General features: G+C 52.0%; 1 protein-coding gene across 1 annotated transcript in view; it reads left to right on the top strand.

The window, feature by feature from the left end:
• Positions 1-7383: 7383 nt before the first annotated feature.
• Positions 7384-20143, top strand: part of MRC2 (mannose receptor C-type 2) — a 29138-nt gene continuing 16378 nt past the window's right edge. The window contains exons 1-5 of the mRNA XM_083877687.1: positions 7384-7523; positions 18631-19029; positions 19302-19475; positions 19663-19827; positions 20001-20114. Of these exons, the coding sequence (XP_083733813.1) occupies positions 7409-7523; positions 18631-19029; positions 19302-19475; positions 19663-19827; positions 20001-20114 (967 nt within the window). The 5' untranslated portion in view covers positions 7384-7408. The remainder of the gene's footprint in view (positions 7524-18630; positions 19030-19301; positions 19476-19662; positions 19828-20000; positions 20115-20143) is intronic.

Here is a 20143-nt window from a genome sequence, read left to right as displayed (position 1 = left end):
AACAGGCCAGGGAAGTGGAGAACTCTGCTGCTTTGATTTTTCTTACTATTTTTGTAGTGACTCTTGGGCTTTTAACTGGATTTACTCCCTTGCAGCTGCATTAAGGTGGTGTCTAAACTGCTGTAGTGTTTCAAAGAACAGCAATACTGCATCTTTAAATCCTCAGCCATCCTCCCTTAGCCCTTTCCATGCCTGCTGCTCTAAGCCAGAAGTTAATTGTCCAGCAAGCAGCTTCCACATGTTTATGCAGCCTCTGTCAGGAAAAATCAGGGTTGGTGCTTCATCCCATTTGCCGAAACTGGTGACTTGGTATCTGTCCACATCAGGGAGAATTCTAAAAGGGTTTTTTCTATCCTGATCTTATTGTTTCTTGGCCAGCCAGTGTGTGCATCTGTGGGTGTGATTAATTTTATGTCAGAAGCATTTATTCCTGCTGTGCAACACCCATCCAGGGCCAGGGGACAGTGACAGCCTTCTGGGGCTGATAGCAGGGAAGAACCCTGGTAGAATTCTGGCTGCAACACTTCCCTTGTTAAGATGGGTTTCACTTCTAATAACAGACCCTATTGCCACACTGTTCATTTACTTAAAGTGTATGAAGAATTTGTAACTTAAACCAGGCCAGACTGTTTTGGCTCTACCCAACAAATGAAACATGGATATTAAAATAAGTTTTAAGAAACTGATTTGCTTGGCTTTTACTGTTTGTCTGCTCTTGGCATTGGCATGAGCTCTCTTGCAGTGGCTGCACAGGGATGACACAAGACAGGATGAGGAAGGATGGAGGAGGGGTGCATTCCATAGTTCAGACCAGTGAGATCTCTGCATCAGAGGAGGAATCACTGAAAATTACTGAGTCACTTACTGGTATTGATCTTGTCCTGGAACATAAATTAGAAAGCTGAGGTGGTTTTGTCCCTCATTTCCTGTAGAGTACCAGCTGCCTTTAGAAGCCATATATGTTGACATTAAAAACCGCCTTTTCTGTTCATGAAAATCTGTGGGTCACAATCCCCCATCCACTCCCCAGCCCATGGACACCCAAGTTGCCCCTCTCAGTCACTCACAGTAACCACACTGAGCAATGATGAAACTCAGCTTTAATTTCTTGGGGCTGGGCCTTGTCAGCTTCACAAAAATACACAACAGAAAATGAAAAAGGACCTTGGCAACTGAAGATGCTGAGTCTGTATCTGGAGTGGGGAGCGCTGGGGCCCTTGGCACAGACAGCTCCTCCACAGGCATGTGGGGCCACTGTGCTGGACATCTCCCAGGAGCCAGGGCCGTACCTGCCTGCAGAGCTGCTTCCTCAGGTGAACAGCCACCAGGCTCCAGGTTGCTCTGCAAACCTGACCTGACCTTCACTGTGTCTGAGATCCAGCACAGTGAGTGCAAGTGAAACCAAACACTGAGCAAGCTTGGCTCCCTCACTGCTGCTGCACTTGATCATTTTACAGCCCCCTGTTCCAGTTCAGATGATGTGACAGATTTGGGCCAGAAGAGGCAGCAATGGTGCTTCAGTAGCAGCAGCAGCAGCATCATTGTCCTGCAGCAGGTAGGCAAGAGCCCACACGTGCAGGGATGTGTGTGGAGGACACAGCTTTGGCACCCACAGGATCAAGATTCACCAAGCGGCTGTCTCTCTTGATGCTTCACCTACCTTCGCAGTTGGGAGTCATGCTATAAATGAGCTTCCCTCTGCTAAATGGACCATTCCCAGTTTATTTCGTGACCTGGCAAACCCACAATGTGAGCTTTGCAACCACAGCCAGTGTCTGCCTGGGGTCTGCTGCTGGAGGATGTTGTTTTCTGGATGCTACACAAGCTTGGCTCAAACAGCCTTAACCTAAACCTTCCTACTCCCAGCACGGAGAAGAAGAGACTTGGGAGTGTGTGGGAGCATAATTAGGCACAGCCCTGACTCCCACCCAGCTTGGACTTAACCTTTGCCACTACATGCTGATGCATCTTTGCACTGAGATACTGATTTTACAGCTGCACATGGGTCTGCCTGTGGTCTCTGCTTCTCCCTGGCCCCAGCACTGCCTTCAAGGGCAGCTGGGTGCCCCCCTGGCCATGGAGGCAGAGTGAGGGCAAAAGGCCAAACAAATGCAGAGCAGCTTGGTCTCCCCTCACTACATTCACACACCGGAGCAGGCTTTTGGCCAAAAGGACACTTGTCTGTTCTGGGGGTGGGCCTGAGACACGCTCCCAGTTCCAAGCTTTAGCTACATGGGGGTGTGAAGGCCAGGAGAAGCTGCTGGCATGTGCTGATGGTGAGGAACTGCATGCTCCTCTGTGTTCCTAGCCTGCATCTCCTCCTGGGATAGGTTACTGTAGTCTTTCTTCTCCCTCCACCTTCGGCTGCAGCTTGTGTTTCACTCACTCTGTTGCTACTCATCTCCAAACACATTCAGTGAAGGGGAGGCTCAAGTGCTTTGAGCTGGTTCAGGAAAGCCTGAAAATTGACATAATCCATCATCTGCCCTGCCAGAGTGGGATGAGCCTCACCAGGCCCCAGGCAGCCCTGGCCAGGAGCTGCTTTCCCCTCCTCTGTTACTTGGGCTGCAGGGATGGTGCAGAGCAGTGCCATGGTCCAAAAAGAATTAAAATACAGAGATGGAGATAAAAACACAGGGACAGAGATTAAAAAAATGCAGGAATGAAGATAAAAATGCAGGGATGCTGTGAACAGCAACAGGATGAACTCAGGGAGATTCAGCCTCATGTTCAGGCTAGAGCTCCCATTCCCACCTGGGCTGCCCTGGGGAACACCAGCAGCAAAGTTATAAGGTGATTGGCTCTGCTTTGCATCCAGGGGAAGACAAAATCCAGAGCTCTGCTCAGCCCTGTCCTCTCCCAACTGAAGGTGCTGGCTGCATATGAGCCACAAGCACACGCTGCCCTGTTGGCAACTGCCTTGCTCTTGGCTCAGCTCCGCATCAGGATCAGGACTCCAAACCTGCTTTGTTCAGCATTGGCTCATCTCAGCTCATGCTAATCCTGAAAATCCAGGCACTCACACCCAAATCCAGAAGAGTGGCTGGGATTGATGCCAAAACCACTCCAGGCTAAAAGAACTGGTGAGGGATGGAAGTGGAAGGGGCCATGTCCATGGCTATGAGGTAAGGCAGTGGCAGAGATGGAAATGTAGCACTTGGGGTCAATTAGACCATGCTGCTCTTGCTCAAAAGCGCTCAGGAACAGGGTGAGATATCTGCTCTGTGGTCCCATACCTGCTTCTTCCAGAAGGAAGATGCTGTTCAGGATGTGCTGTCCTCCACTACTCTCCAGCTGTTTTCCCTCCCTACTCTGCAGCCTAGTTCCACCAATTTGTTCTTGAGTCATGCAGAGAAAGTGTTTTTCTAAAAGTCAAATTTCTTGTAAATGTCTGGAATTCCATCTCTGCCCCTTTCCAGGAGCCCTCCAGGGGAGGCCAGGCAGGAAGGAGAGGCAACAGGCTGAGAAGGCAGCACTTCTTCTTGGGCAGCCCCCAGCACCGTCTCGCCCCCGCAGCAGAAGGCCAGGATCTCAGCACTGGCCCTCACAAGGCTGGAGCGCCCTGAAATTCTTCATGGCAGCTCTAAGTGAGCACATCTGGTTTTAATAAATTATTTGCAGCTTGAACTTGCCTGACTTCTAAGGGCTGCAGAAGACAGAGCAGCAAAGAGCTCTGGGAGCTGCCATGTGGGGCTTCCACAAAGGGACCCCCTTAGCAGTACCGGAAGACAGCAAAGTTGGGAAGGAGGTCGGGGAATAGGGCTGACCAAGCATATTAAGGGACCCTAGCAAAGCTCCATCTGCTCCTTGCAAGAGCCAAAGGGACGGTTGGGCTGGAGGCAGGGAAAGGTCCCTTCATTTTGGCCAGGATCCTTCTACCTGCAGCTGAGTGTTCAGCAGAGCCTTGGATGATCCTAAACATTGTGTTTCAGCTCCTGGGGGAGGAGCACAAGAAGCAAACAATAGGTGCCTCCCTGACACCTCCTGCTTGGTGGAGTCTCGGCCACCAGCACTGAGACTGCTCTTGCAGTGTTGAACCCTAACAAGAAAACCAAACTCTCAGGAGAGCATCAGTCTGGGGCTTCAATGACAACCAACATGCCTGGGGCTGTGGCAGCACTGAACTCCTGCATGGTGTCCCCAGGCTTGTCCTCAAAGGGAAGGATGCAAATGCAAAGTTTGGGGATGAGTCTCTTCCTGTACTCCCATGGGGTTCCCCACCAAACCCCACATCTCAGTTAGAGGATACCAATCACCCTCATTGCCTGCAACGCAAAGCCTGGAGCTTGGAGAGGGAGCTGGACTGGCTGTTCCTGCCTGTCTCCAACAGAGAGAGTGACGTGGCCATTCCCTGCTGCTACTGCCGGTGCGAGGGAGAAGGAGCCAGCAGGCGCCAAGACGGCCTCTTCCCCAAGCAGTGACCTCAGTGCACAGCGCCTGCCAGGTGGGTGTTGATCTTGGCCCAACCAGTCCTATTTGGAGCCAGGATGAGGCCGAGGCAGCACTGAGCTCTTGGCAGAATCTGTCAGGTATTGCTGGTCCCCAGCAAAGCAAAGCCCCTGACACCAGAGTCCCCCAACAGCTGCCGCCCATAGGCAGGGCTTTGCTCTCCTGGAGCCCTCAGTCCCACAGAGAGCCATGGGCTGGGGGGAACACCCTTGGATGAGTGCAACAGAGCAGGACATGCTGCCTCCCTGGTCATCCAATAAATAGGATGACCCTTAGAACCCTCAGAAGTGGCCAGACCCTTCCTTCAGAAAATCTGAAGACTACAGATGCTGTCCACAGGTCCCCAAATAATTTCCTCTAATCTCTCTGGCACAAGCAAACACCAAACATGCCCCACGACAGTCACAAATTTAGTAAGTCACGGGGTGCCTCACTGCTCTGAGCACCTCAGCTCCAAATCTGGGGTTTCTTCACCATCCCTATGCTTGGGTCCCACTCTACATTGGTGACGTATTTTACAACCTGCTGAGCATCCTGACTGACCCTTTTTCTCCCAAGCGCTCCTGACCAGACTGCCAGCCAAAGGCAGGCAATGGCTTGGGTCTATCTCCAGAAATGTTTTTCAAACTTTCTGCAGAATGATTTTCACTTGAGCCAATGCTGTTTCACCCCCTCCCACTGCAGTCCCTACGACATGACCACTCCCTACACAGGATGTTGTTTTGGCCAAAACTGAGAATTTATTTCTCCAATTAAATGACAGATACAGATGTTTCAACTGTGGGAATCAGCTACTGACGCTGAGTATCCCAAGTTCCAGGTAATCCTGGGATAAAGCCATTGTTCCCAATCGATCTCCCCAGGCAAGGAGCTCTCCTGAAATTGTGGCCAAAGGTGCAGTTGGCCATCCCCTGCATGCAGCCCTGTGCCTTTGTCCTTGTCTGGCAGCAACTCATTAAGGCCAGAGGTGTCAGACAGACTGGAAATGCCCCAAGGGAAAAACACACTTCCTCCTGACCCACTCTGCCTAGTAGCAACACAACTGGTACTAAATCAGATTAGGAGGAGAGTAAGGAATTGTTGACCTGTGTTGAAGAAATTAATTAATAGTGCTAATTATCTGCTAATCATATGCAGCATAGGGACCTCCAAAACACAGGATGAACCAGGCCAGAAAGCTGCAATGCTCCATGGGATCCAAAGACCTTTGACTCTGCTATGTTCCTTCTTTCAGATGGGTTCAACTTCCTTGAAAGGGATGTCAGGTTTAACCAGGACGGGTGGAGGGTCTCAGTCACAGGACTCTACAGCCCCATCATGTCCAGCCACTTGTGTCTCAGTGGGTGGCATCCCCCTGGAGTGCTCTCAAAGTTTTCGGGATAGAAGCAAAGATTTGGGTGATTCCTTCCTCTCCTCTGAGCTGTCATGCTTGTTTCCTGTGGCAGCCATGGAGGCCAGCAAGGCCTTTCTCTCAGTGCTGCTGCAATTAAAAAATAATCCCTGCTTTAGAAAAACCAGCAGGCCAGATACTGATGTGCTTAATTAGCCCCCCCAGAGGGTTTGCATCCCCAAAGCCCATCCTGGCACCAGCCTGAAAGTCCCTCCTGCCTTGCTGGGAAACAACGGATTACTTTGTTTTCTGAAGAACAGCCAAACCATGGCTGGCTCACGCTTGGTCCTCACCCCCTCAGGGATTTGTGCCATCTTGGGGCCAGATCCTGCTCCCTGCTCAAGGGAGCTCTGCCATGAGCTTGGTCTCATCAAAAGCATCATCTCCCCTGATTTTGTATGGCAGAGTCTTGTGTGTCAAGGACTGACTGACCCTCCCTGCACTGCTCAAATCCCAGGAAAGCTTGAGGAGGTGAGGCTTTCACACCCTAAAGGATACTCCCATAAGAATGGGCACTATAAGCATCACCCAAATGCACTAAACAGAGGCAGAAACCCAGGAATATGGCAGCTTCCAGTGTTTTCTGTGTATGCTGCCTTCTTTGTGCGGCTTTTGGGGCCATGGGAAGCCATGCTAGAGTGAAGGTGTGAAGATAAAAGTTCAAAAGTTCTTTTAAAGTTTTTAAAAGTCTTTAATGTGCAGTTCCTGGATGCGGGATATTCCTGCATCAGATATTGTGGATGTTCTTTGCCCCATGCCCGCAGCAGAGCACCAGAAGCTGGAGAGCCGCACCAGCCCCCACAGATGGAGGGACTGGGCTTGTGGTGGAAGGTGCGGTGAGCTGTGTCCAATTTCAGCATTCACAGCTGGATCTGCTCGGCTCTGTGTCACAGACATGGATAGAGGAGGATCCAGCTGGGCTGGCTGTGCTTGGGATGAGATAACTCTGCCGGGCACCCAGAAGTGCAAGCAACGATGTGTGGTGGGAGCTCACGTTAGCTCCTGGCTCCTCTCTCTGGCAAGGTGGGGTCCCACGCTGAGGACCTGCAGCGGGACCCAACGGGGGACTGACGGCACCGCGGGCATCTCCTCCACACTCTCCGCCCCGTACCGGGGCATTGCGACCACCCGGGCTGCGGAGAGGGCTGCGTGGGTACTCTGCCGGGGGAGCCAGCCATCGCCGGGCATCTGCAGGGACGCCCTGTGCAGGCCGGGCTTCGTTTCTGCCACTACGCCGCTTCACCCCTGGGCCCTCCGCCCCAGCGATGCGCTGCAGCGGGCGGAGCCCCCCGGGCTGGGGCCGCGCCCCGCTCTCTGCCGCCGCCGGGGCGGGCCCCCGGTCTGCTGACGCAGTGTCTGAGCCCGGCGCGCACGCTTCGGGTTTTTTCTTATTTTATTTTGTAACATCTTTTTTCCCCCCTTCCTTCCCTCCCCCTCCCGCTCGCGTCCCTCCTCTTTCTCCTCCCTCTCTCTCTCCCCACCCCCCTCCCCGTCCGCGGCCCCGGCCCGGCAGGAGCGGCAGGAGGGGCTGGAGCGGAGTGGAGTGAAGCGGAGCGGGCAGCGCCCGGGATGGGGCGCGGCTCAGCGGGACCGCGGCCTGTCTGCCCCCCCCTGTGCTCCCTCTTCCGCGGCCCGCTGTGCTGCCTCCTCGGGCTCCAGCTGGTGCTCGGCGCTGCGCACCCAGGTGGGACCGCGCTCTCCCTCCCTCCACTTTCCTGAGTTTTCTTCTCGGAGGGAAAAGGGGGGGCCAAACCACGTCGAGTAGCCAAACCAGGGCTGGGGGACCCCTCCCTGCCGGACTCCCCCGGGGAGGGGGTGGCGGGACCCCGGCGGCGGCGCCCCGGCGGCGGCGCGCAGGGCGGAGGGGGCCGCCTCGCTAGAACGCGGATCACATCGCTGTGGCTTATTTCTCGCGGAATGTATTACTTGCTTTTACTACGGTTTGTTTTACTCCATCCCTCTGGTCGTGCTGCCTTCTGCCGCGTTTTGTTTTCTCCAGTTTTGTCGCGCCGTGTTTTCTTCCGATCCCCCGCATTTTCACTCCCTTTTATCACTCTTGAGTTTAACTCCTCGCGCCGAGCGGCCACGCAGCGCCGGCCGAGGCCGGCGGAAACGCTTCCGCGGCGGGGGTGGGTCCCGCTCCGGCCCTTTGTTTCTCCGGGGAGGGCACTTCGTGGAGCCGGAGGTCGGGAAGGGGCCGAAGGGATTTGCTGGAGCTTGCGGCCCTCTCCCATCCTGACCCCCTCTCCTCTCCCGACGTGTTACTCATATGAAAAAGTGGGATCGGGGCCCGACTGGGCATTTGCAAACTTTTTTTTTTTTTTTTTTTTTTTTTTTTTTTTTTTTTTTTTTTTTTTTTTTTTTTTTTCCTAGTATCTAATAACAATAAAATCAACGGGTTGTATTTTAATTTTTTTTAACCTTCTGAAGGCACTACGAGCCAGACACTGGAGGCTCCTCTGCATGACCCCTGAAATTGCCGTTTGAGACTCTTTTTTATTCCTGGATAGTCTAGCCTAGAACTAAGGAACTGCTTTTGGGGCTTCCTTGAATTATTTTGGCCCTATTGATAAAAATGTAAAATTCCAAAAGAAAGCAAAATTGGCTACTTTTGCCTGAAACAACTGTAAACCCTTGGCCGATTTTATCAGAGCACATTTAGCAAATCCAAAGTAGGTTTGGAAGTGGCAGCATAGGAACACACTGATCCCCTGCCCCCACCTCCCCTTGCCCTCTTGCTTTCCTCTCTCACCCCAGTCTCACAGTGCCTGGGGCTGAGCCGCCTCATTCTAGGGGCAGACATGGGGTCATGGTCATGATGACAGTGGGCAGCAATCCCATGCCAAGCAAGGGATCAGTTCTGGAATCAGAAGAGAAACTGCTTGGCTGGGAGATGGAGAAAGCAGGAAGCAATGGGAAAGGAGACCCCTGTACCCTGGGACAATTTGGAAGAGCGGTCAGGATTTGCTGCTTGTAGACATCTCAGCTGGATTTTCCACAGCTGAATTCCTGTTAGACCTCCCCATAATTTACTTGAGGCCTGTGAATTCCTCCTTCTGTGGGCTTTAAGGGAGTTATTTCATTTCAGCAAGGTTTTGCTACCTTTACAGGCCAATTCTGGCTGTTTCATCCCAAAAAATGTCAGTGAGATCCAGGTCTGGCGATTCTGAGAACAGAGGCATCTCTGTCCTGGCTGTGGGGCGGGAGTGCGGTGGCAGCCGACCCCATGCCGGGCCTGGGTGAGGAACAAGGCGGCTTTCAGCGGCCGCCAGCCTGCAGGGCTGTGTCATTCATGCCTTGTTGGTGCTGAGCACCCTCAGCTCTTTCTCCCCATCCCGACTTTCAGCTGCTCCTGCCCTGCATCAGTCCTAGTTGAGACCCTGTGGATGAAGGGGGCAGAGTATAGCACCACTGGAGGTGCCACATCCGGGATCTCCCAGCACCAGGCTGGTTTGCAGCTCAGAGAGGATCCTCACTAGGAGTTTGGGATCAGGATAGAATAGTCCCAAGAGTTCCTTGTTTCCAAGGACACTTTCAGTGGGGGCCAATCCAGAAGATAGGCCATTGATTCCCCTGGGGAATTCATGCTTCCTTGTGAGGTTTGTGCCAAACTCTCACCTCTGGGACAGCCAGAAAGGTGGAGCAAGAGCATTTGGCAGGAGGTTTGGGGCTCCTTGCTGAGATATTTTCTCCAGCTAACCCATCTGTGCAGCACCATGCTTTCCTAGGGAAACTGAGGCAGCAGCTGCTATCCTGCCAAGGCTGCAGGCAGGACAAGGTCCTTGTCTCAATGCCAGGACTTGGTGCTGGATCAACTTCCCACCTACCCAGTGCTCAGTATAGGTCCTGCTATGTCAGCTGTGGGGCAAGAGAGAACGCAAAAGGGATCTGGAAAGAATTTACAGCCTGTAGAGTAAACAGAGCAGCCTTTGCATGAATTTCCCCCCGCCGTTTTCCCCATCCTAATGGAAATAGCTTCTTACATGGCAAATGCAGCCCCAAGAAATTATATCTTGATCTTCGTCCTGTTTAGGAGCAGGAAAAGGGGTCAGAGGTGCTAGCTTTGCTGCTGGAGCCTGCACGGCACATGGAACAGTGGAGACCTCACCTCCCCAGTGTCTGCAGCCACGGCAGCTGCTGGGACGTGGCAGCAGGGCTGGGGATGGTGCTTATGCAAGACTGACAAGAGTGGAAAGAGATTTAATGTAACCTTACGTACAAAACTGTCCACTTCCCCTAAAGCCACCCAGCTGGTGTGGGGACCCCAGGAGGTTTCCCATGGGGAGGTACTCCTTGCAAGCATGTGCAAAGGCATTTTCAGGCAAGGTCTTGGTGATGGTTAAAGCCACGTTGCAGATTTTTCTCTCTGGCTTCATTTTCTCTCTGGATGGATTTTGCACCTTTCCCTGCAGGCAGAGGCACTCTCCTTAAGTATTACTTCCTTAAGTATTTTCCAAGGAAATGTTTTGTCCCCAAATCAAAGCAAATGTGTGCTGAGGATGTTATCATCCTTCTGTACATCCTTCCAGATGGTAAATCCATCACAAGAGACTCTGGTCCCATTGCCTCAGTGGGTGCTTGGAGCAGGGAAGGGAAGGCTTTGGTCCAGCTGTGCCAGAGGTCCCAGTGTTATCCACTGGATCATCATGCCCTGCTCAGCTCCATGAATGCAGCTGAATCTTGGGTGAGAGTGGGAGTGGTGGCTGCCCTCCCACCCACTCCAACCCATCCTGAGCCAGCATTTCCTTATTGTTACAATTCAGGATGGCTCAAATAATGATACATAAGCTCGGGTTTCTTAGGAGAGCATTATAGCGAAAGTTTATTGAGAGGCACATCCTTTTATACAGTGTTTCAGTACAGTGGATATTAATTGGTCATTTGGAACAACACCTCTCGACCGTTTCTTACAAGTAAACAACAAGTTAGAAAAAACACCACGAGTCAGGAAAAGGGATATCTACAAGGATTGTTTGGGTTCCTCCTTATGATTTCCCAGGCCAGAGTGGAACATAGCCTCAAGCTACTGCCTGAAGCCTAAAAATCTATTTTCTGACCACTGTCAGTTCCCACATTTCCTGAAGGTCTGTTTAAGCAGTTTGTAAAATTTGATTCTTCATGTGCAGTGAGAAGCAGGATTTTAATTAATCTGAACCGTGCACAGCTCGCAGAGCATCAACGTTTTTCTCATTCCTAAGATTGCTTAGAGGCCAAAAGAGACCCACACAGATGCTCTTATTCTTAAAGAACCCATCTGTAATTTCTTAAGGATTAGAAAATGATTGACTTGCAAATTCCTGGGAGCACTCTTTAGTCTGGGAGCAAAGGTTTGGCTGTTTCAGAGGGCACAGGGTATTTTCCAGTATCTCCATCCCACTGCTCAGTCCTGCACTGGACCTCATGCTATTGCAATAGGGACGCATATGGGATTTTCCATGTAAAACAGCCTTGTTTGCAGAATGGTGCAAAGGTGGAATGGACAGATGGAGCTTTTCCTATTCCTCCACCTGAATCCAGACACAGCAATATGGAGCTCTGTAGCAGTGGCCCCATTACCCCAGGAATGCCTGGTCTGGGAATGCTGGGCATGAGGCAGGCAAAGGGAACCGGGTGGGAAGTTCCATGGTAAATACCATTTTATTATATATATATATATAATATAGATACCATTTTTATTTTATATATATATAATATATATACCATATATATATATGTCAGACACTGAAGGCTGACCCTGGTAGTGTGAATGTTCTTGGGTTTGGTGAACAGGGGGGTCTCTGTCCAAAGACAGTGATACCACTGCTCAGGGAAAGAACATTAGGAGTGGTACTGGAGAAATGAGGGAGGAGAAATATCTATGGATGTTTCATCATTTTGGGGAGAGTTTCTTTAGTAGTTTTGAAACATTTGATAAGTCGTCCACCAACTGTGCTGGAAGCACCTTGTGTACAAGGACATGTCAGGGCTGTCCTGCATGTAGCAACACTCCACTGGCTAGTTTGCTGGCTAGGGGGTCTGGGGTGCTGCTGCACTGTGTCCTAGGAGGGACCCTTTACCACTGTGCTCTTGATGTGTCCATTGCACTTCTCCATCCTGGTTGGAGCCCATTCGGTGGATGGTGCTGCCTTCATCTCCCTGCATTCCTTGAGAGTCAGAACCTCTGGATGAATGCAGCTGCTGCAGGGCTGGAGCCTGCAGCAAGTCTAGGGAGAAACTGGGGAAAATTTCTGTCCTTCTATCCTTTGCCAGGTACCAGAGGGCAGATTCTTGGGCTCTTGTCTCCCTTGTGGCCACTGCTGTGGTCAGTCCCTTGGGCTGCCCAGGGACAAGCATCCCTTCTGAAATGTGTTCATTTTGTTTGTGTCCCAGGCAGGATGCTGGGAGAATGGGCTTCTTAATGTCTTCAGAGAGGCTGAAGCGAAGTATGTGGTGCCCTTCCAAAACCTTTACAAGACAGCAGGGGTGAGCAGGGTAGTAGGTAGCCATCATCGTCGCAGCCAAGTAAGGAGCTCATCTCATACAGCTCCCACCATAGAAACAACAGCTTCTCTCTGGCTGCTGGGCCAGCCAAGAGGAGTTTCTCAGCTTGAAGTGCACATCCTGCTGCTCCATACCCCCAAAAGACTGTCTGAAGCTTCACTTCCTTTTTTATAGCAAGAGGTCCTTAACTCCCTGAGGTCTGTTTTTAAAAACCAAAACAAGAACCACCCTCTTTTATTCTGGAGCTTGGCTTGGAGCACCCAGTGCTGCTTCTGGCAAGTCTAGCCCCAGCTGAGCCTAAGGGTTGTGCTGTGCGGGGTGAGTCAGTGGGATGTTGGGCATCATTGCTCATTTGCTGCAAAACTCTAATTTAGGAGCTCTGAGGGTGGGGGTGTCTCCTCTCAGCTCTGAGCAGACAGGACCAGTGCCCTTCATGAGCCAGACATGTCCTAGCTGCCAGTATGGGTGCATTTCCTTCCCTTTTTTTCTTTTTTTTAGTCTGAAGTTCCTCTCTAAGGAGTTGCATGGAGTTACCGACACCAAGAGCAGCTGGGGGAGGTAGAGCCATGACGTCCTTCCCACAGGCTAGGAATGCTCTTGTGTCGTGTGATCGCTGGCAGCAGCTCTGCTGTTGGGAGCAGATCCATGGACACAGCTGATTCTTTTATCACTGTTTCCTATTCCCAGCCTGCAGAAGGATGCACAGGCTCCTTTGTTGGACCAAAAATTGGTGCTCTTCATGGCAATGGCTATCCTTCTTGCTCTTCTTCACACCAAGACTGTAAGAATGGCATCAGCCATGCCTGGACTGACTGCTGGAGCTGGGCTTTGCTGGGAACATCTCTCCAGGAAGAGGATTTTCCTCCAGAGGAATAATTTGTCCAGTAATATGAAATTCAAGATGGAGTTGGGGCTTTTCTCTGACCGTGCTGTATCCCTCAGCAGAGCTGTCTGGGCATGGTCGGGGGGGCAGTCCTGGGGTCCTGCCCTCCCAAATGTCACTGGAAGGTGAATTGTCAGACTGGTCCCCCAATCCAGCAGTTCCTTCTCCTCCTCAGGGCTGTGCAAGCTGAGCCCAGCTGAGGCTTTGTCAGGTGAAATTCCTGTGTTCCATGAGCAACTATTTTTGGTTATTTGCAGAGTCCCAAAATGGCTTGTGTTGAAAGGGTCCTTTAAAGGCCATCTCCTTCCACCCCCTGCCATAGGCAGGGACACCTTCCACTAGACCAGGCTGCTCCAAGCCCCACCCAGTCTGGCCTTAGATGTTCCCAGGGATGGGACAACCACAGATTCTCTAATACCCTGTGCTAGGGCCACTCCAGTGTCACAGGAATAAATTTTTTCCCAATATGCTGTCTAACCCTGCTATCCTCCAGCTTAAAGCCACTGTCCTGTCACTCCAGGCCCTTGTCCAAAGTCCCTATCCAGCTCTCTTGGACCCCCTTTAGGCACTGGAAGGGACTCTAAGGTCTCCCTGGAGACTTCTCTTCTCCAGGCTGAACATCCTCAGGTCTCCGAGCACATCTGTATTTTTTGTCATCTTTTTCTATTTTTTTTTTTATTCCAGGGGAATTTTTCTTCTCTGTTGCTGATCTTTTCCTCATACTTGGTGCATCCCCACCATGTTTATCGTGAATGAGTTCCCTCTTCCCGCAGTTTCTCACCCATCAGTGCCATGTAGGTTTCAGAGCCACTGCTCACCCTTGGGCTGCAAAAATGGGCTGAAAAGATGGTGGTTTGGAGTAGGTGGCTTGGAGATGCTGTACCCTGTTTGCTGGCAGGTGAGACACATTACGTGAGGGGTTCAGGCTGAAACAGGGATTCCTTTCTGCGCCATACGAATGAAGGGTGGGTTTCTTGCTGCCAGACATTACAAGTAAAAGGTTTTCTTGGGCTCACAAATCCAAATGAAGGTGTTAGCACACGGGACTGCAGCCTCTGAGGGAGCTTGTGAGTCTTGGAGCACCAATGCAGGCCTGTTTGCTTGCATGGCTGGGGCACCTTGTGGGCTTCAAGGTTTTGCTGCCTTTACCAGGTGGTTTGGAGCAAACCATATCCATGGTGTGTCTGCAGCACAGGAACCTCTGAGAGGGATCACCCCAGTGGCTCCAGGTATGCTCAGCCTCCTGTGCAAGCAACCTGGAGCTGTGTTTTTTGGGACATCCCACATAAAGGGGAACCTTGAATGAGAACAAGGGCAGGTAGCACCTTTGCCAGGGCAGCTGCAGGGCAGGGCTGAGTTCCAGAGGTTTGTGAGGGGCTGTGGCATCACATGGTGTCATGATCACCCTTACAGAGGAGCCAAAAGAGGTGGCAGGAGCTGGCAGGGATGTGGTAACAGAGCCTCACAGCACTGACATGTTGGAGACAGCATTTGCTTTCAGCTGTAATTGCAGCCAGAGCCCTGGCGCTGCTCCAGTCCACAATAACTGGGAGTGGGGTCTAGCTTCAGTCCTTTCTTGAATTTGCTCCCTGCATTTGTTGCTGGTGATGGGAGGATGACAAATGCAATGGAACAGGGATGCTCTGGGTGTCCTGTTGTGGGTGGCTGAGCTGGAATGTGCTTGAGGCTGGGTAGTGCCAAGGATGCCTATCCATGTCATGCTGCAGGGCTTTCTCTGTCTACTGTCCCTGTGGCCTCTCTCATCCAGTGCTGCCCACAATCCCCAAAATTGCTGGTTGTGAAGCTTTCCATATTTGCTTGAGGGTGGGAAGGCTGTTGTGGGAACGGTTGAGCTGAGTTCCTTCAGTTCAGGCTTCCTGCTGGCCAAGAACTTGCTTTTTTGATTAAGAAAAAAAAATTTGGAGCCAGCACAGGGTGTAAAAGCTCTCTTGAGGTCTGCCTCAAAAGATGGCAGCTTCTCCATCCCTGCAGTGTTCAGCCACCAGTGGCAAGGCCAGTTTCTCACATGGTGCTCAGGCATGAGCATCCCAGTATTTCCCACATGGGAGAGGAGAGTGTTTCTGGTGGCAGATCCAGTGTCCTGCCTTCAGTCCCAGCTCCCCCCTGTCCTCACCATCACACTGCCTTGTAGCACCAGCTGCTTTCCATGATCCCACCAGTAGGCTGAAGGCAGCATCCCAATTGATGCGCAGCCAAGGGGAGAAGACACTATCCTTGATGGAAATGTGTGGGATTTTGCTTGCTTTCACAAGTCATCCGCAGAGGAGGAGGACCAGGATGTGATGGGTCAGAGCTACTCTGAGCTGGCCCTGCTCAAAAGAGGGAAGATGCAGGAGGGAAAGACAGAGTATGTCAATCCTGGCCCTGATTTAATTTTGGTGATTCCAGGCAGAGCATCCAACGGGATTGGGTTTTCCAGTGCTCTTTGTCCTCAGCCAAAGGACAGCTCCTCTTTGGGAAGGATCTGCAGGTGTTGCCATGGGTGTTTTCCATAACTGGGGGGTGATTGGAAAGCTCTGCCTGTGTAATTTCAGGTCCACAGGTGGCTACCAAAACCCGAGGAACATCTCTGAAAGGAGTCAGCCACAACTGTGCCATGGCTACTGAGGGCAGTGAAGGAGAGTGGGCCCTGGAAGGGACGAGGACATTCCCAGTCCCTTTGGGATACTCCTCTGGAGCTGCCTCTTGCAAGGATTGAGTTTGCTCTGCAGAATGCCAGCTTGGGAAAAGGAATTCATTGATCCAAACTTGCCGCCTCCCACCCACCTACACATCTATCCTGGGGTCAGGAATGCTGAATGTTCCTCTCAGTGCCCAGGAGCCTATCCAAGCACCACTGCTAATGTCATGGACAGCATGGACCCACTCAACCCCAAATTCTATAGAAATAAGGGAAAGAAAGGTGTCTTTTTGGTGAAGCACAGCTTTACTGCCTTGTGTTGAGCTTGTGTGGGTTATCCCCCCCTCCCCAGCTCCTCCCCAGCAGTGCACAGCAAGCAGTTTTGCACAGCAGTTTTGCTGGAAGAGCTGTGGGGGTGCCAGGCCCGAGCTGGTGCTGGAGCTTTCCCATTCCTCCATGGCCCAGCAAACACTGGGGACACACACTGCATGGCCTCTCCTGCCTTCTTTGAGCCAAAGGGCTAAGCTGCTTGCAGCATGCAGGGGCTACCCAAATCCCGTAGTCTATAATCTCCTACCTCCAGCTCTTCTCATTTTAGAGTAAAATGGCATTTTGTGCTTCTCTGGCCCCAGGCCTGCCCCCTCCAGTCTGGATGGCTTCCTTGAACATGGTGCCACTGCAGGGCCACTGGTGAGTGTGACCCTTGCTTGCATGGTGCTGGCAGCCCCAACATGGCACTGATTCCTCCTCCTGACACCGATTCCTCCTCCAGGGCTTTTCCAACCCCATATTATTTTTTTTCTTGCAAGACCAGGCTCACAGGTAACAGTCAGGGGTGTCCTGTTGCTGATGCTCCATATGGTGATGCTCATGGTAGAGCAGTTTTTTCTGTTCTAAGGAGCAAAGCACCATGGTGTTTGGCTCCTTGCAGAGGAGCCACTGTGGCATCAGGCTGTGCCCCAGGGAGGCCTCATCCTGCTCCAGTGGGTCACAGCACTAATGCTACATCACCCAAACCTGCTTAAAGACCTCCATGTCCCTGATGCTGGAAGGGCTGCACTGCCCTCACTGTAGGTGGGAAGGGGATAGCAGTGGGCTGGGTGTGGCATGGATGGTGCTGGCATGGGGAGAAGGTGTTTGGTGGGGGATGAGCTAGTCTCCCACTGTCCAGGTCAGGATCAGGCCAGTTCCAGCTGGAGAAAGACCAGCACCACCTTAAGGAATCTGAGCTTCAGCCAGCCAGAATCAGCCTTTTTCTAGATTTTTGCCTATTTTCTCACTTGCCATGATTTTAAAAATATTTTCAGTGAAATTAAAAGTTTCCCTTAAATTAAATAAAGCCCTGCAAACAAGCTACACTTTTGTTTATTTGTCATCATCTAATAAATGTCCTCTGAGCTGGGGAAGGAGCCTCTGACATAATTTCTGTCCCAGAACTGGGTTGATCCTGGAACTCCCAAAAGAAGTGGGAATGTCCGTCTTCCTCTACTTTTTTTCCTTTTGTACGCAGGGCAGAGAAGTTCTGTGAGCCAAGATGTTTGTTGCTTGAATGTGCCGGAGCTGCCTGTAACAACAAAGCTGGGGCAGGGTGAGGTTGTGGGGAATTAAGGAATGAAAACCTTTTCAGCCCCCCAAAAAAATCATACAGTGGCAAAAATCCAAAGCAAACCAAAGCAAATTATAGTGGGGCCTGTAAGTTCACTTGGACTTCTGGTGAATGTTTGTGGTGGGAAAAAATGGGATGTTTTATAACAAAAAAAGAACAACAAAAGTGGTGGTGTTGATGTGGTGCTTTCAGAAGATTCTTGCTGGAATGTTGGGGCAAGAAGAGGCAGTGAGAAGCCCTGAGGTGGCTTTTAGCTTAGAAACATTCATTTGAAGAAATGAAATGTCTTTCAAACATGACACATCAGCTGGAGCAGTGTGTCCCAGAATAATGTCTGGGATTTACTGGTTTATACAGGTTTTGGGATAAAGTCACATGATGGGGTGACCCCCAGTTATGTTGAGGTTCAGGGAATTTCCTTGTGGATGCATGGTTGGCCCATGGCAGCAGGCAGGACTGTGGGACATGTGGAGTTGGGGTTGATCTTAGCCTGTCTTCTCTCATTGGCTGCACCTCTGTCTGCTGGCAGCAATTCCCCTCACTTGGCTTCTGCTTTCCAGTGCCTGGGCTGGGATTCCAAAGGGTCCTGGCATGACATTTTGTATTTGCTGGGGCTGTGCAGGCGCTTTCCTTCACAGGATGGGAGACCTTCCCCAGCAGTTCCTGTTTGCTCCACAGTTTTTAGCAGGTCCCCAAACAAGCATAGCAGTGACGCATGCGCTATTTCCCTGCTCTGTTTTTCTCTGCCTGGAACCCATGGCTGGTGCTGAAGCCATTGGCTTCTCCAGCACTGGCATCATTGCAATGTCTGGGAATGCAGCACCCAAATGCTGCCCATGGGAGGTCAGTTTTGAACGGCTCTAACGATGCAGTTAGAGTGGGCAAGCACTTTGCTCTCGCTCCGATACCCAGCAGCCACCTTTGGTGATGCCACACTGGATACAGACACCCACCTGTGTCATTCTGCCCAGAGCCCACCACTGGGGATGGGCACTGGGTCAAACCCTGAGTCAGTGCTGAAGGAAAGCGGTGACCCCAGCGTCCCAGGTGCTGTGCCCAGGGATGCACACTAAAACTTGCTTTGCACAGAGCCAGGACGTTCTGTCAAGGCTCAGAGCCATTCATGGCACTTACTGAATCCCCAGTGATGCTTTCACCCTTTCCATTTGTTCTCTCCCCAGACTCCAAAGTCTTTCTCATCTACAACACGGGAGTGCAGGGCTGCCTGGAGACCAAGGACTCGCTGGTGCGACTGGCCAAGGGCTGCAACACCAGTGCCCCAGCCCAGCAGTGGAAATGGGTCTCCCGAAATCGCCTCTTCAGCGTGGGGGCCATGCAGTGCCTGGGGGTGTCATGGCATGGGACCAACGCCACGGTGGGGCTGCACCTCTTAGCCACCTATGAGTGTGACCGCGAGTCAGTCAACATGCGCTGGAGCTGCCGTGGGCTTGGGGAGCAGCTCTCGCAGCATCTAGGTGCCCGCCTGGGCAATTCCTCCCTGGACAGGGGGGACCAGGCACATGGCTCACAGTGGAGGACGTACGGCACCGAGGAGGATCTGTGCTCCATACCCTACTCTGGTAACACCTCCTTGGGCATTAGTGTTATCCTGTAACCCAAATCAACCCCAAAACACAAGCTGAGGCTGTGGTGCTGCAGTAATTGGGAAGCTGGGAAGCTCAGTCCCAGCTCACTGGAGCTACAGAACCAAGCAGGATCAGGGTGATGGGGGGTGGGAAGCCCCCAGGCACCCCGTAACCCCGCACACTGGGCCAACTTTCACCCCTCACCCCAAATCTCCCTTCAGCCCCCATAGACACATCCTCAAGCAAGGGCTTCTCTTTTCTCTCAGAGATTTACACCATCCAGGGCAACTCTCATGGGAAGCCCTGCACCATCCCCTTCAAGTATGACAACCAGTGGTTTCACGAGTGCACCAGCACAGGGCGGGAGGACGGGCACCTCTGGTGTGCCACCACCCAGGACTATGGCAAGGACGAGCGGTGGGGCTTCTGCCCCATAAAGAGTAAGTAGAGGGATGCATCCCATGGGAAAAAGCAAAAACCCCATGTCAGTCCCTCTTGGGGACTTTCAGGCTTCTCCTCTCCCCCTGTGAGCGTTCTGCAGTGCCAGAGCAGCAAGTTATTGCAGTTTACTGGGTTATTGGGGGAATTTGTGTGTCTGTTGTGTCCTCACCCTGCTCATCCCCACAGGCAATGACTGTGAGACCTTTTGGGACAAGGACCATCTCACGAACAGCTGCTACCAGTTCAACTTCCAGTCAACGCTGTCGTGGCGGGAAGCCTGGAATAGCTGTGAGCAGCAAGGGGCCAACCTGCTGAGCATCACAGAGATCCATGAGCAGACTTACATCAATGGTGAGATTCTGCCAGCCTGGCTGTGCACCCCTCATCTAGGGCAGGGCTGATGGCACTGTGGGCATTGCCAGTGCCAGTTTGCTCTGCCTGCCCCAGATTTAGGGGGGTAACAAGCTGGGGACTGAGCTGGGGTTGAGAGACTGATTCTACCCCTCTGGCTCTGTTGGCTCCAGGTCTGTTGACTGGGTACAGCTCCACGCTCTGGATTGGTCTGAATGACCTGGACATCAATGGAGGCTGGCAGTGGTCAGATAACTCACCCCTCAAGTACCTCAACTGGGAGAGTGGTGAGACAGGGGAGGTTGTGTTGGTGATG

This window comes from Zosterops lateralis, assembly GCF_965231275.1.
Source record: "Zosterops lateralis genome assembly, chromosome: 24".
Classification (NCBI taxonomy): domain Eukaryota; kingdom Metazoa; phylum Chordata; class Aves; order Passeriformes; family Zosteropidae; genus Zosterops; species Zosterops lateralis.
This window is presented reverse-complemented; position numbering and strand designations above follow the sequence as displayed.